Here is a 12690-nt window from a genome sequence, read left to right on the forward strand (position 1 = left end):
TATTTTGAGATTTATTATACCAAGTCTCATCTTGTACGCATCTTATTTTGTATGAATTGTATCTGAGCGAGGTTAAAATCCATATAATTTATATCCATATAAATCCATATAATTTGTTGAGACACGGAATGTGCATATAGTTCTTAGCCCTTTAGTTTAGATTCAACTTTGCATGCTGTCGGTTAGTTATTTCTGGGCACGAATTGTGCACAACATTTTACAAGTACCGTACCAGTCAGTTTCTCTCTCTCTACGGTTAATTATTATGTAACTCCAGTTAGATTACCTTTCTCTCTGTCTGAACAATATTAAGAGGAGCTATGGATGGCACGATTGAAGGTTAAATTTGCAATGCACACATGGGCAAGTACAACCTATTGACCGGTTTGACTAAAGAAATGTGTTTGTGATAGATACACATTCGCTGCTCGTTTGTACGTAAATATGTATATATTTGAAGCATTGAAATAACGTTTATAAAAATTATCATTATTCCAGTCTTTACGCGTAGGTTATTGACTACTGTAAAAAATGTGACTTCTTTCACATGTCTGAATCTCTCTCTGAATAAATCATTTTGTGGATTAACCTAAGGATTTCATCCATTCTGCAATGTGGTGGTTATAGCGTTATAACTTCTTATTTTCTTCATAAAGTTATATTTATTTTATTTATTGGAATTAGAGTTAAGCAATAGTTTTGAAATGAAAAGTGCAAGAGACAGAAATATTGAAGATGTTTTGCTTTATATCCCAAACTTGATCGGTAAGTAGAATATTTACGTATGTAATGGTCATACCTCGGATAAATATTTTTTTATAAAGCCCGAAATATTTATTTTATATTTTTGAAAAAAGCGCCAAAATATTTAAAAAAATATTTTTATTTCAACATCTAAAGACTCATAAATTCGAGTTTCAACTATAATTCATCACCCCATATAAAATAAATTAGGCAGAGATAATTAGATTTTAAGCATCAAAATCATCATTCAAAAGTTCAAAGTGAGAAATAAGTTCCATTAAGGGGAATACAGCGATTTTCATGGTATATTGTGAAAAATGAGAGCACTGGTGGTGAAAGAAATAGGGGGCAGAGGTCGTATGCCTTCTGTTTTTTTCATCCTCCATTTACGCAATGGTAAATCCCACCACCGCTCCACCAGTCTCATTCTGACTGTCGGAGAGAAAGGAATACCAACAGCACTAATGTTTTTGGATTTCCCGTGACTACACAATGGGGCCGCCTTATGGTAGGAAATATCAGAAATTATTTTATGACTTTTTTGAGCTATTTATGCATACGAGGTAGTTTGGAGATGGATGGCATAAATTATATAACTGTAGTGCGACCACACCCCTTTGGGGAGGAGTTATCTCCATTTGAATGGGTGTGGCTTTGGAAACTATTGAATTCGATAGATCTTTGAAAGCTAACCCAAATTCATATAAGTTACACCAACGTACGACGCTCCAGAGCCAAGTTATCGGCCTCCAAACATCGAAATTTTGAATTCTGCGCCAACTTTGCGACCTCGTGGCGCAGTGCGCGACCGCATTCATGGGTTCGTAGCTATCTCAAGCGACGCTACCAATGTTGGGCTGTCACCCCAAGAAAGAGAATTGATGATTACACGCCCCGTTTCGCAGCAGGAATTTCTTCAAAAACATCAAAAATATAGCCAAAATAGCCTAAATTTCAACACTAAAAAATAATTAACATTATTTAATCGTTTTCAAAAATGTGAACTTTATATCGTAGTAATTAAAATGTATTAAGAAATTAAAGTAAACCCTTTTTAGTGATGGGATGGGCTGAAGAAAAAAATAAACAACGTAATTTTCGCATTTTTGAAAATGATTTAATATTGATATTCCGTGACACAAGAACGGAATTCGATAAAAATTTTGAATGCATATGCAAGATTACTAGTTCCACCACAATTGCCAGGTCAGTAGAGGTCAATATTGTATTTATTGTAAAAGATGTGAAACTGGAAGTGTGGACTTAATTTTACGTCCACATTTCCAGCTTCACATCTTTTACAATAAATACAATATTGACCTCTACTGACCTGGCAATTGTGGTGGAACTAGTAATCTTTAATATGCAATCAAAATTTTGATCAAATTCCGTTCGTGTGCAACGGAATATCAATTTTTCTGAAAAAATAAGGGCCATAAGCTCAGCATTGCGAGCCATTTGTGAGACAGGTGTCTCATGTTTCACCACCATGTTCTTAAGACATGCTGGCGTTAATCCACGGCGTCTGTCTGAGGAGGAAAGACCCTCTATCTGTCATTCTCAGATCTTGAATCAAGATCAAGAATCTTGATCAGATCTTGCTAAATTTAGGACATTCCAGTTCTCACGAATTATTCAAAAACGTTCAAAATTTCAAAAAAGTTGAGACATTTACTGGTTACGATTATACAAGTATCTAGGATCACAAAAATGTAAATTTTATCAAAATTCGAGCAAAATTGGATTTTTATTGACAGTTGAAGAACATAAAAACAAGCTTTTTTGTCAGTGTTGCAAATAAGTCCAGGTTCATGTGACACTTCGAATTTCGTCGCTAAAAGTCTTGTTTTTTGATCATTTTGGGAATATTCCCACCCATAAGCTAACATGTGTCAGTAAAATCACAATAACTTCTTGTCCCCACTAATGTTTCGCGTAAATTTTTTTTGTTGTTAACTATTTCGATATTAGATCATAATTTCAAAAAACTTAGAAAAACATGAATGGTGGCAAGAAGTTACAGCGCTTCAAAATCGTCATTCAAAATTTTGAAAATTGAAAATTTTCAACTTTTGAAAATTTTATCAAGTAGATTACGGCAAATAAAATAAAGTTTTAGTTGGAGTAAACTGTTTCAACGATCTGTTGCACGTGATATTTCAAATGCAACGCGTTTTTAAAATTTCGAAAAAAATAATAGCTCGACCAATATTTGAAATTTAATTTTTTAATTTTTTTGACCTTAAGTTATTTTACATACTGGTGACTATTAATAAAATAGGGGACAAAATCTGAGACCTATTGGAAACAGGCCTTCAAAAAAACTGAGTCTATTGTGTCGTCATTCTTGTCTTTATTTATTTAATGTATACATTAAATCATCATTAAATCATCAAGTGTATACACAATGTGTATAAACATTAGGAATTAGTGTAATAAATTATCATGAAAATAAGAAATTACGCAAAAGTAAAAAAAATCCAAAAATGCCAACAAATGCATCAAAAACCCGAAAAAATTCAGCAAAAAATTAAAATATCACGAAAAAAAATATATTTTGTTAAAATATGGAGAAATATTGACGAAAATATTTATATTTGCGAAAAGTCCAAAATATTTGTTAAAATTGAAAACATTTTTGAATTTTTGATAACCACAAGTGTTGATAAACAACCCCACAAAGTATGGGGGTCGACGTGCTTGAAATGAAAAAGTCATAAATTAATAAATATCCGGGGTATGGTAATGGTATTCATGCCCAAAGTTCGTGTCCAAATCGTCTTGAGCACAAAACTTTTTAGATGCTAAAACTAGTTTAATGAAGATCAAGGTTTCTTCCAATTGGAAGGCTGTTTAGTTTGTCGGGACGATGATGATGATAAACTTACGGGCATTAGAATAAGAAGAACTTGATTTTAAATGATTTAAATTGGCTTTATGATTTTATGTCAATTTACTATTTAGGGTATGCACGACTTTGTCTACTCATCTTGGCATATTTTTGCATGCAACTTCCAGCCTATTTTCTCATCTTGTACTGCATATCAATTTCGCTCGACTTGTTTGATGGGTGGTCAGCAAGGAAATTTAATCAATGTTCAGCCTTCGGAGCGTGGGTGGGTCATAATTGAAAACCACAATAGAACCAATAAGTGAATTTGGTTAATTGACTACACTTCTCAATTTAGCTTGATGTGATTATCGACAATATGAGCCGAACCTGCATCTGGACCAACGTATGCACGGTGCGTGCTTTGAGTTAAAAATATAAAATCCAGCGAAAATTATGAATCTGCTTTAAAATCCAATTTCTACAATTGTTATTTAGTGGAGCTGGATTATTGTATCTATCGAATGGACAACCTTTGTCTGCAACCATCAAGCAGGAGCCAGATGGAAAGAGGATAGTTCAAAAACAAGGCCAGAAATTGAGGTCATGCCCCCACGTTGGGTGCTCAAAATTATGGAAAATGGGTTCAAAACGCCATTGGGTACCTGGGTAATTTTGGGTCTTCATTGTCTACCAGTCTGGATATTTGCAATGCAGCACGGTCTCACGGATCATTTTCTTTCATACGCTACCAGCGTAATTGGTAAGCGTTTGTAATTTATTATTCCACAGAAGAAGGATGCAAACAACAAATTGTATATTTAAGAGTGAGATCATTCATGTGAACCTACACTTTTTGCAGTGTGTCTTCTTCTCCTTGGTGGGCGACTCCTTTGTCTGGGTTGCGAGCTCTGGTGTATTAAGAAGCACATTATCGAACTTCTAAACCAAGATTTTAATAATTGACTGCAAAAACTATGTATTTTATGCCAAACTCTGGACAGACGAAAGCAATAAAAGGCGAGCTGGAAATGCTGAGAACCAAATTTTAAATATGTAGATTTGATGGTATAATGTCTACTTAGGCGAGAGGATTGGCACGAAATATATATTTATTACACACCCTTTTACAGGAGGCAAGCCCATGGAGCTACTCAAATCTCAGTGCCATTTTAAGTTTTTACAATTTCAGATTCTTAATTGACTTGTCCTACACAAAATGCAAAGTGTACAAACAGAACTTTTATTAATCCTCTTTTTTAGCTCGATAGAACGTAATAACGTAACAAAATACTTACAACATGCCCAACGAACAAAGCTGGCGTTCCTTTAAAGTCATCGAAGAAACTGGTTGAATCCAGAAACACACAAGGAGAAAATCCTCTTCACAATAAATCTTGGTGTACATTAATTGTAAATAGTAAATAGCAGAAAGGACAAGCTTTGCATATATAATATGAGGAATGACTTGTATTATTGCCCTCACTAGTATCATGTTCATTAGTGCTTCAGTCTTGAATGGCAACAATTTGTTCACATCACATTTTATAATTAATAAGTTCAGCTGCAACTACGTTTGAGACGCGTAATTTTGTTAGACGCGTTTTATTAAGGTTCAAACACAATAGTCTGATCACGGCCATGAACAACGGTCCAGCAGACATTGCATATCACGTAAATCAACATCAATGCAACAAAAGTAAATTTGCCAAGTTAATAATGAACTGCAACCGCAAACATGTGTAATTTTAAATTTCATTATTGTTGATCAGTAATCAATTATTTTTCCTTGTTGGATGCGTGGTTTCTCTTCCAATCATACACTGCGAGATTACAGACAATAGTGCTCATACAATAATTGTGAAATCTACTAAATCATTGCGTCCCTTAAAAAATATCATTTCAGATTAGGCTTAAACCTTATACGTATTAAAACTGGTTAACAAAAAAGTGCCATTGAATTGAAATAAAATGTGATTGAAATACTGCATAGCTTAGCGTGGATAGAATACACAAGAATGATACTAACATGTGCCACATACTAATATGAGTATCGTCAACAGTGCGGTTATTATGTCAATTGGTCTACGAGTATTAATTCGTCACGTATACATGATGACCTAAATTGTAGAATTTCCTTCTTCCTAAAATTGCGAGGATCCAAATCACATTAGATTCAATGTAGTGTTCAAGTTCAACATTATTATTTCAATGGTGTTAAACCAAGATCGACATAGTTAACTTCAACTATCGTGCAAACTTTTGCACATTGTGAGTCATTTTGCATACGACTGCAACACATAATTTCAATTGTCCAGACTATTGTCTCCGTTAAGAATTTTGAAGTGAAGTATCATTGAGCATATGCTGTATATTTTTTAATCGTTATAAATATCTGTGGTCAAGACTTTTTATAAACTTCACAGAGTGCCCGCAACTGGGTTGAACCGAAGTTTGCCAAACCAAAAGATTTTTACGTTGTAACCCTAGATTTGTAAATGTCATGAAAAAATCAAGTTCGACTTTATTTAGCAATGCGACTTAAACGAAGACTGACAAATACTGAACCAAGTAATTTAACATATTCAGTGAGCTTTGTGAGAGTGCAACATTACTTGTTTTCCTTCAATTTAGCGTGATGATTCTTATAATAGCCATTGATGAATACTTGCTTGAAAAGTTGCATGCAGTCAGTCGTACATATAATATTGTTTCGCTATAGTAGTGGTCCATTCCATCGACAACAAATCCTAATCCACGACCGCTGTCACAAATACCAACTGGCATCCATTGGCATCCTCTCTCTCTATTGTCAGAATTTAACACTTTTCAGTTTGTCTCATCTTCGATGTAATCCATTACTTTTGGGAGCAGAGGAAAAGGCCTGTAAATTACCAATCATCGTTCTCATGTCCAACTCGGAAAATCTGTGTCAAAGTGTTTGGAACAACTTAAGTAGTGGTCTCACTTCGCGTGTGGCATTCATCTCTGGAGTGTCAATGTCTGCATACATACAGATGTACAACAGTGGCCAATAAATTTTATTGTTTGTGTCTGTAAAATGTTCAGTTGGATTTAAATTCGCAGTGGTTACAGGGTTACTAGTAAGTAGTACTAAATACAGACACTGTCTCACGACTATGTGCACAGAGTGAAGATTACTTATTGGCCCTTAGCTCACTATATTGTGCCAATATTTGCATATTTCTGCTGTCCAGTAAATTTTTAATATTTTATGTTACACGTCCCCTCAGCAAAGAAAGACTGCTAAAGTGGTTTTCGAGGCACTTTTCAAGAATTCGAATACTTGTTATGATAAAAGTGCATCATTAATAACAGTGCAATGGACATGAGGGTAAGCTTTTTCGGGTAAGTAGGACACTGTATTTATGCCGATGGATAAAACCAAATTCTGTTGATAGAAGGAAAAGGATGGAACTCCTGCAGAAAATGTCACGCTTGTGGCTGCCAAACCTCTCAGATCTTCGCTCAACAAAGGAAACACGAGCACCGTTAGTCCCATCGACTCTTCTGGGGTCACGCCCCGAGAGGGATGGGTCGCTGACCCATCATCTGCCAGACCTTCTGGTCCGGTGTCCTTCGACAGAAAAAAATCATGGACTGGAACCGTGATTCCCAGCCCGGCTGAAATTGCAGAAAGTATGGATAAGCACCGACGAGTAATTCTCAACGTGGGCGGAGAAAGGCATGTAATTTTATGTGCACACACTTCATTTTCGAGTAGAAAAATTCCCCTGTTGTTAAGCCCCATGAATCCCAATACTATAGCCACACCCCATCAAATGGGTGGAAAATAAGTACAAGCCCCATGCTTTGGGTGTTTACTTAACTTCAAATCCAATTTTGCTCGGATTTTGAAAATTCATTGTCATCCACATGGCTGCTGTATCATGTTCAGCTTAATCAACCTCGTGGATTTTCCAAATGATTGACGAAACATATGCATCATAGATTAGCTACACCTTAATGTGACCACTAAAGTGGAAAAATATAAAGATCCCAGCAAAATTGGATTTTTTGTGTGTGTGACAGACATGAAATTTTATGGGCAAACTTGGAACGCCACCCTTATACCCGTCTTGGTCAACTGGGAGAATGTTCTACCCACGAAGAAATTATGGACGTTTGTGATGATTACGATTTGAACATGAACGAGTATTATTGGGACAGGCAGCCTCGGTCGTTCTCGCTTATTTTAAATCTGTACAGGAAAAATAAGGTGTAGCAATTAGATATAAATACATATAAATAAATACAAACTGTATAAATATAAATTTGTGCAGCTGCATTTCCCTGAGGATTCTGTGTGTGTCATGGATTTTGCAGGTTCGTACAAAGTTTATTTCTAACTCCGATACGTCGATCGGGGGTTAAAATATATCGTCTGCAGATTTGGTGGTGATGATATTTAACAATTTGATTATGGGCATATATTAGACGATTTGCAATATTGGGGAATAGATGAGCTTTATCTGGATTCGTGCTGCCAAATTAAATACCAACAAAAAATGGAGCAACAACTGGACGTGAGTTTTGTTTGCTTTAAATTGTACTAAAATCGTGTTTCGTTTCGTGTAATGAATGATTGTAATTCAAAAACAATGAAAATCATGTTTGCTCGAATCGTGAATGAAAACATAAATTGTGAAATATAAGAATTTGCTAGATACATAAAAATAATCTCCCGTCTATCATAGAGGCTCTATGTACTTCATGCTTGCTTCATAGTCAACCATCAATGATTGACACCTTCGTTTAACTCGGACTGAACAAATATTTCTGGGGTGAGGCCTGTGACCTCATAAGTGATGAGGTCGCAGGCCGCATCTTTTGAAACGTCAATATCAAAAATATTTGTTAAAGCTGGTGAATAATAATTTAGGAACTTAAGAAGGACGAAGAATTTCTCTTGCTCCACAAAGAGGAGGACTTTGGAAAAGGCATGCTAGCCGAATACCGAGCTTATCTATGGGATTTGTTTGAAAAGTAATTTATAGGTTTAAACCAGCCAAGAATAAAAAATTAATTCTGATTTCACTGTTTGTTTTTCTTCAGATCAACTACATTGCCACAGAAGGTGGGTAATCAAAAACAGATTTATATTTTCCATGCATAACTGCAGTTAACTAAGAAAATTCTCAGATAACTGGAATGATGTCGATAACCATTATTGTAACTTCGATTGTCACCTTGTCATTATCAACGGTTCCCGAACTCCAAGGATATCGATGCACGCATAAGAATCAGACGCTATGTGATGAAATCTTAACCGAAACTCTCAGCTCTTCCGACCACCTCTCTTTGCCCAAAGAATATTTTGAAGAAGCCGACAATGAGATTCTTGATAAAATAGAAATTGTTTGCATTGCTTGGTTCACCTTTGAGTATATCATTCGACTCTTTGCAGCTCCAAAACTTTCCAGCTTTTTCCGAGAATGGCTGAATAATATTGACCTACTCGCCATTGCCCCTTTTTACGTGTCGCTATTCCTCGTCCAATTCGATACCCCCGGCCGAGTTTTGCAAGTCCTCCGAGTTATTCGAATTTTACGAATCTTTAAATTGGCAAGACATTCAACAGGTTTACAAAGTTTAGGGTTCACACTACGGCACAGTTACAAGAATCTCGGGGTCCTACTTCTTTTCTTAACGGTGGGAGTGGTAATATTTTCTACATTAGCATATTTTGCGGAAAGGGACGCCAACAAGGACGGATTTGAGAGCATACCCCATGCTTTCTATTGGTATAGTTTATTTCATTCTACATATTCCGAGAATGATGTTCTGAATAACTGATTCGATGGTGTAGGGCATTAATAACGATGACCACAGTCGGTTATGGAGACATTACACCTAAGGTAATTCAACACGTATACTAAAATTCTTACACGAAATTCCTAACATATTTTTACTCCTAAGACTGTGACTGGGAAAATAATTGGGATGGCCACTGGTAAATAAATATAATTTATTTGGTAAAATGTGCGAGTGAGTATAATAAGGAGTAAGGACGAGGATGAGACTCACTGTAAACTGTAGAATCCGGATTTAAAGGCCAATGGTCAACGTTGACCATTGGCCTTTAAATCCGGATTCTACAGTTTACAGTGAGTCTCATCCTCGTCCTTACTCCCAATAAATATAATTTAATCCGGTGAATTATAATTTAATTCATAATGTATGCATATATATATTTAGGTATTTGTGGTGTGATTGTAATCGCATTGGTAAGTATGCTATGATGGAATATTTATTACTTGGGGTTTCACTAATAGTTGTTATTTTCCCCATAAGCCAATTCCAATCATTGTGAATAATTTCGGGCTATTTTATGAAGAGCAAAAACGAAAAGAAAAATCCCTGAAGAGACAAAAGGCAATCCAAGATCTGAAGGATTCTGAGCATTCAAATCAAGGTAGTTACCTCAAAGTCACGATACGCAACCCCTTGGGTTTGGATGAGAAAAAGGACGACAAAAATACTCCCGTCGAGAATAATTCCTAAAAAAGCTTATTTCTACAACATACATGTATAACTAATTATCAACTAAGGGGCCGTCCATAAATTACGTAACGCAAGAGGGGGGAGGGGGGGTCATGGGAAGAGCGTTACGAATTGTTATGTAGGGGGAGGGGGGTATAACAAATTTGTTACGTAACAGGTTTCAGTGTACGCATGCAAATACGTTTTTCATTATGGTGCTCACATTAAAAGAAGAGCAAAATTCTTGCCTACTTGTAAACCATCATTCCTCCACAGTGACCTCGGAGGGCGATGGTGTGACGTAAGTTTCATGATTAATTGAGCCTTACCTTTACGATGAGAATTTGATCGGAATTTGCCGATCACCTGAGCCACAACGAGGTCACTTAGGCGCCATGATGGTTGTCAAGAATTGTACTCATCTATTAATGGTCGTACGATAGTTTTCCGGGTGCAACTTGACAAAAGGTTCCATTGTGAGTCTTGGTAAACGTTGAGAGACCTGTAAGATTTACAATTTCCATTTCTTGTCGAATATGATTTCGGTTGTTCTTGAACAAGAAATTCACAAAATTCTAATTTATCTAGCAATTTAAAAGAAATAGAAGCAATAAAAGCGACATTTGTCTACACAACCTGGAACAAATGAAAATTTTGTAAGACTGTTACTGTTACTGTTACTGTTAAAGAAATTACCTGCGGTGAAATCAAATTTACGTTACGTTACGAAGGGGGAGGGGGGTAGTCGAGAAGCGTTACGATGCCGTTACGAGGGGGGAGGGGGGGTCTAAAAAATGATGATTTTTGCGTTACGTAATTTATGGACGGCCCCTAATGCCAATGCTTGCTACTCGTTCCCTCAGCTCTCTAACATTATCTTGCAAATCAGCAATTGATGATAAATACTCAAAACACTTACATATTAAAGATTTTGCATAATGCTTTCTGTATTACATCTTATTGATTATAATCCACAACAAAGCAGTATATTATAAACTTATTAAATACAAGAATTAGTTGAAAAATATAATCTCGTTCATACCGAAATTATTTATAGATAATGAATTATAGTCACATTCCAATTTTTCAATTTACTAGAACATCCTCTTTTTTCGTAAAATTATGATACTGACCACAGATCCAGATTTGCCCCCAAATTTAAATTCTTGGGTTGGAATGATTCCCGTAAAATCAAAGAGGTCCTTGGCGAAAGTGACCAACTCTTTGGAAGTCCAGTTACAAGAGGCCAACACAAAGATTCCATTATCCTTTAGCAATTTTAGCATGTTATTAAAGTACCTCTTCCTCCCTTCCACCGCAGAAATATTTGGACACAGTCTGTATACGTGGATAAATATGAGTCTCATGGGATGAATATAGATTTACAGATATAAATATGTGGCCAATATATGACATACGATATGGCATCGAACGTCCCCTTATCCAGACAGACGTCAAAAGCAGTGACTTCTGATTCTTCGTACTCTTTCAATAAATCGAACGTCTACAAAAAAAATAAATTTTATAATTTAGACTAATTGAGTCCATGTATGAAACAAATTGGTCTTATTTATTGCACTTTGAGATTTCTCGTACCTTGAACGTTGCAGTAAAGTTTTCGCCAGTTAAAAGCGCCTTCGCCATTTTTAGAGCATTCTCAGAATAATCCAAACCAGTTAATTTTGTATAACCTTCTCTCGCCTAGGAATATAATTTTACATCTTGTAAATATATTTAAAAATTCAGTTATAAATATTCAGTTATTCCAAAGCCTTACAAATTCCAGCATCAGCGAACCGTTGCCACAACCAATGTCGCATATCGAAGACTGCTCCGTAACTTCTAAAGTTTCGTCCACGATATGTCTTAACGCATTAATATTATTAAAACCAAACAAATGCGGAGGTAAATTAAAAATTGCTTGAGATTGAAATTACCTAACAATTTTCATCATAATGTCATCGCCAAACCAAATATCACCTATGATCCCGTGGCGATTATAATTTTCCAATTCATTCTGATAAGCTTTTTCCCAACTAGAAATTTATACGAACAAGAAGAATGCAGATTTGTAATAGCGTGTAATTCTTCCCCATATTTATTTGGACAACTCCAGCTTAGGATTAGACTTACTGCTCTTTAGTTCCTAGCTCGCTACCTTCCAAGTCTTCAATTTGATCTTCTGCAACACCACCAGCAGCGCCTTCGCTCTTACTTCCTCCACTCTTCGCCTTATCCATTGCAGAAAACTGGGGCGAAAAACTAACCTACGACAACAAGTAGACAGGGACCTGCTCCAAAGAATTAATAAAAATATGTAAAAACAACTTTTAAAAATATTTGGACGGATGGAAAACCCACGAGTTTAGAGCTGTTTGCCGGCTCAGCACTGAAGCAATGGTAGTGGTGATCGGGATGGTTCGTTGGAAATCTCGAGGTAATGCAACAAGTATAGCAAATGTTATTTTACTTATATGCCTCATACGCCGTGTTTGTGCTAACCAAATTCTTACACGAAATTCCTAACATGTTATTACTTGTGCAAAAGCAATATTTTATCGCTGCATGCAAAAAATTTAAATCGGGATAATCTGCGTTTTCTTTGTATGAAT

General features: G+C 35.9%; 3 protein-coding genes and 1 long non-coding RNA gene across 10 annotated transcripts; 2 read left to right on the forward strand and 2 right to left on the reverse strand.

The window, feature by feature from the left end:
- Positions 1 to 166: 166 nt before the first annotated feature.
- Positions 167 to 4627, forward strand: LOC110846642. 2 transcript variants are annotated; one of them, XM_035850452.1, is made up of 6 exons: positions 167 to 434; positions 512 to 765; positions 3709 to 3860; positions 3933 to 3989; positions 4073 to 4337; positions 4437 to 4627. In XM_035850452.1, exons 2-6 carry the CDS (start codon positions 705 to 707, stop codon positions 4538 to 4540), a joined length of 639 nt encoding a protein of 212 aa, XP_035706345.1. In that variant the 5' UTR covers positions 167 to 434; positions 512 to 704; the 3' UTR covers positions 4541 to 4627. The 2 variants fall into 2 exon arrangements, with proteins under 2 accessions (XP_035706345.1, XP_021949151.1); XM_022093459.2 differs by having other exon boundaries at positions 167 to 765; positions 3763 to 3860.
- Positions 4492 to 4991, reverse strand: LOC118435113. Its single transcript, XR_004834514.1, has 2 exons — positions 4873 to 4991; positions 4492 to 4784 (listed from the first exon to the last, which is right to left on the reverse strand). It is a non-coding gene; the product is annotated as an uncharacterized LOC118435113 (long non-coding RNA).
- A 319-nt stretch (positions 4992 to 5310) lies between these two features.
- LOC110847350 (potassium voltage-gated channel protein Shab) lies at positions 5311 to 11105 on the forward strand. 5 transcript variants are annotated; one of them, XM_035850442.1, is made up of 13 exons: positions 5311 to 6929; positions 6997 to 7280; positions 7628 to 7814; positions 7879 to 7921; positions 8033 to 8121; positions 8478 to 8581; positions 8651 to 8672; positions 8738 to 9339; positions 9405 to 9453; positions 9515 to 9548; positions 9794 to 9822; positions 9890 to 10124; positions 10942 to 11105. In XM_035850442.1, the coding sequence occupies exons 1-12, from the start codon at positions 6918 to 6920 to the stop codon at positions 10097 to 10099; spliced, it is 1665 nt and encodes a 554-aa protein (XP_035706335.1). In that variant the 5' UTR covers positions 5311 to 6917; the 3' UTR covers positions 10100 to 10124; positions 10942 to 11105. The 5 variants fall into 5 exon arrangements, 4 of the variants coding, with proteins under 4 accessions (XP_035706335.1, XP_021949972.2, XP_035706334.1 ...); XR_004834512.1 differs by lacking the exon at positions 10942 to 11105 and having other exon boundaries at positions 9515 to 9583; positions 9890 to 9964; XM_022094280.2 differs by having other exon boundaries at positions 5311 to 6943; positions 9890 to 11019.
- Positions 11008 to 12588, reverse strand: LOC110847352 (EEF1A lysine methyltransferase 2). Of its 2 annotated transcripts, XM_022094283.2 has the most exons (7): positions 12440 to 12588; positions 12212 to 12369; positions 12016 to 12114; positions 11856 to 11943; positions 11675 to 11779; positions 11497 to 11582; positions 11008 to 11416 (listed from the first exon to the last, which is right to left on the reverse strand). In XM_022094283.2, exons 2-7 carry the CDS (start codon positions 12316 to 12318, stop codon positions 11173 to 11175), a joined length of 729 nt encoding a protein of 242 aa, XP_021949975.1. In that variant the 5' UTR covers positions 12319 to 12369; positions 12440 to 12588; the 3' UTR covers positions 11008 to 11172. The 2 variants fall into 2 exon arrangements, with proteins under 2 accessions (XP_021949975.1, XP_021949974.1); XM_022094282.2 differs by having other exon boundaries at positions 12212 to 12487.
- Between the last annotated feature and the right edge of the window lie 102 nt (positions 12589 to 12690).

Source organism: Folsomia candida, unplaced genomic scaffold (genome assembly GCF_002217175.1).
Source record: "Folsomia candida strain VU population unplaced genomic scaffold, ASM221717v1 Fcan01_Sc003, whole genome shotgun sequence".
NCBI classification, from domain to species: Eukaryota; Metazoa; Arthropoda; class Collembola; order Entomobryomorpha; family Isotomidae; genus Folsomia; species Folsomia candida.

Excerpts from the sequence above, each read along its gene's own strand:
- LOC110846642 (XM_035850452.1), top strand. The coding sequence starts at position 705 with ATGAAAAGTGCAAGAGACAGAAATATTGAAGATGTTTTGCTTTATATC. Across the intron at positions 766-3,708 it reads TTATATCCCAAACTTGATCG|GGTATGCACGACTTTGTCTA; the intron begins GTAAGTAGAATA and ends TTTACTATTTAG. Across the intron at positions 3,990-4,072 it reads TCTGGACCAACGTATGCACG|TGGAGCTGGATTATTGTATC; the intron begins GTGCGTGCTTTG and ends ATTGTTATTTAG.
- LOC110847350 (XM_035850442.1), top strand. Across the intron at positions 7,281-7,627 it reads CTCAACGTGGGCGGAGAAAG|ACATGAAATTTTATGGGCAA; the intron begins GCATGTAATTTT and ends TGTGTGTGACAG. Across the intron at positions 7,815-7,878 it reads ATCTGTACAGGAAAAATAAG|CTGCATTTCCCTGAGGATTC; the intron begins GTGTAGCAATTA and ends AAATTTGTGCAG.
- LOC110847352 (XM_022094283.2), bottom strand. The coding sequence starts at position 12,318 with ATGGATAAGGCGAAGAGTGGAGGAAGTAAGAGCGAAGGCGCTGCTGGT. Across the intron at positions 11,780-11,855 it reads GTTCGCTGATGCTGGAATTT|GCGAGAGAAGGTTATACAAA; the intron begins GTAAGGCTTTGG and ends TTATATTCCTAG. Across the intron at positions 11,583-11,674 it reads ACTTTACTGCAACGTTCAAG|ACGTTCGATTTATTGAAAGA; the intron begins GTACGAGAAATC and ends TTTTTTTTGTAG.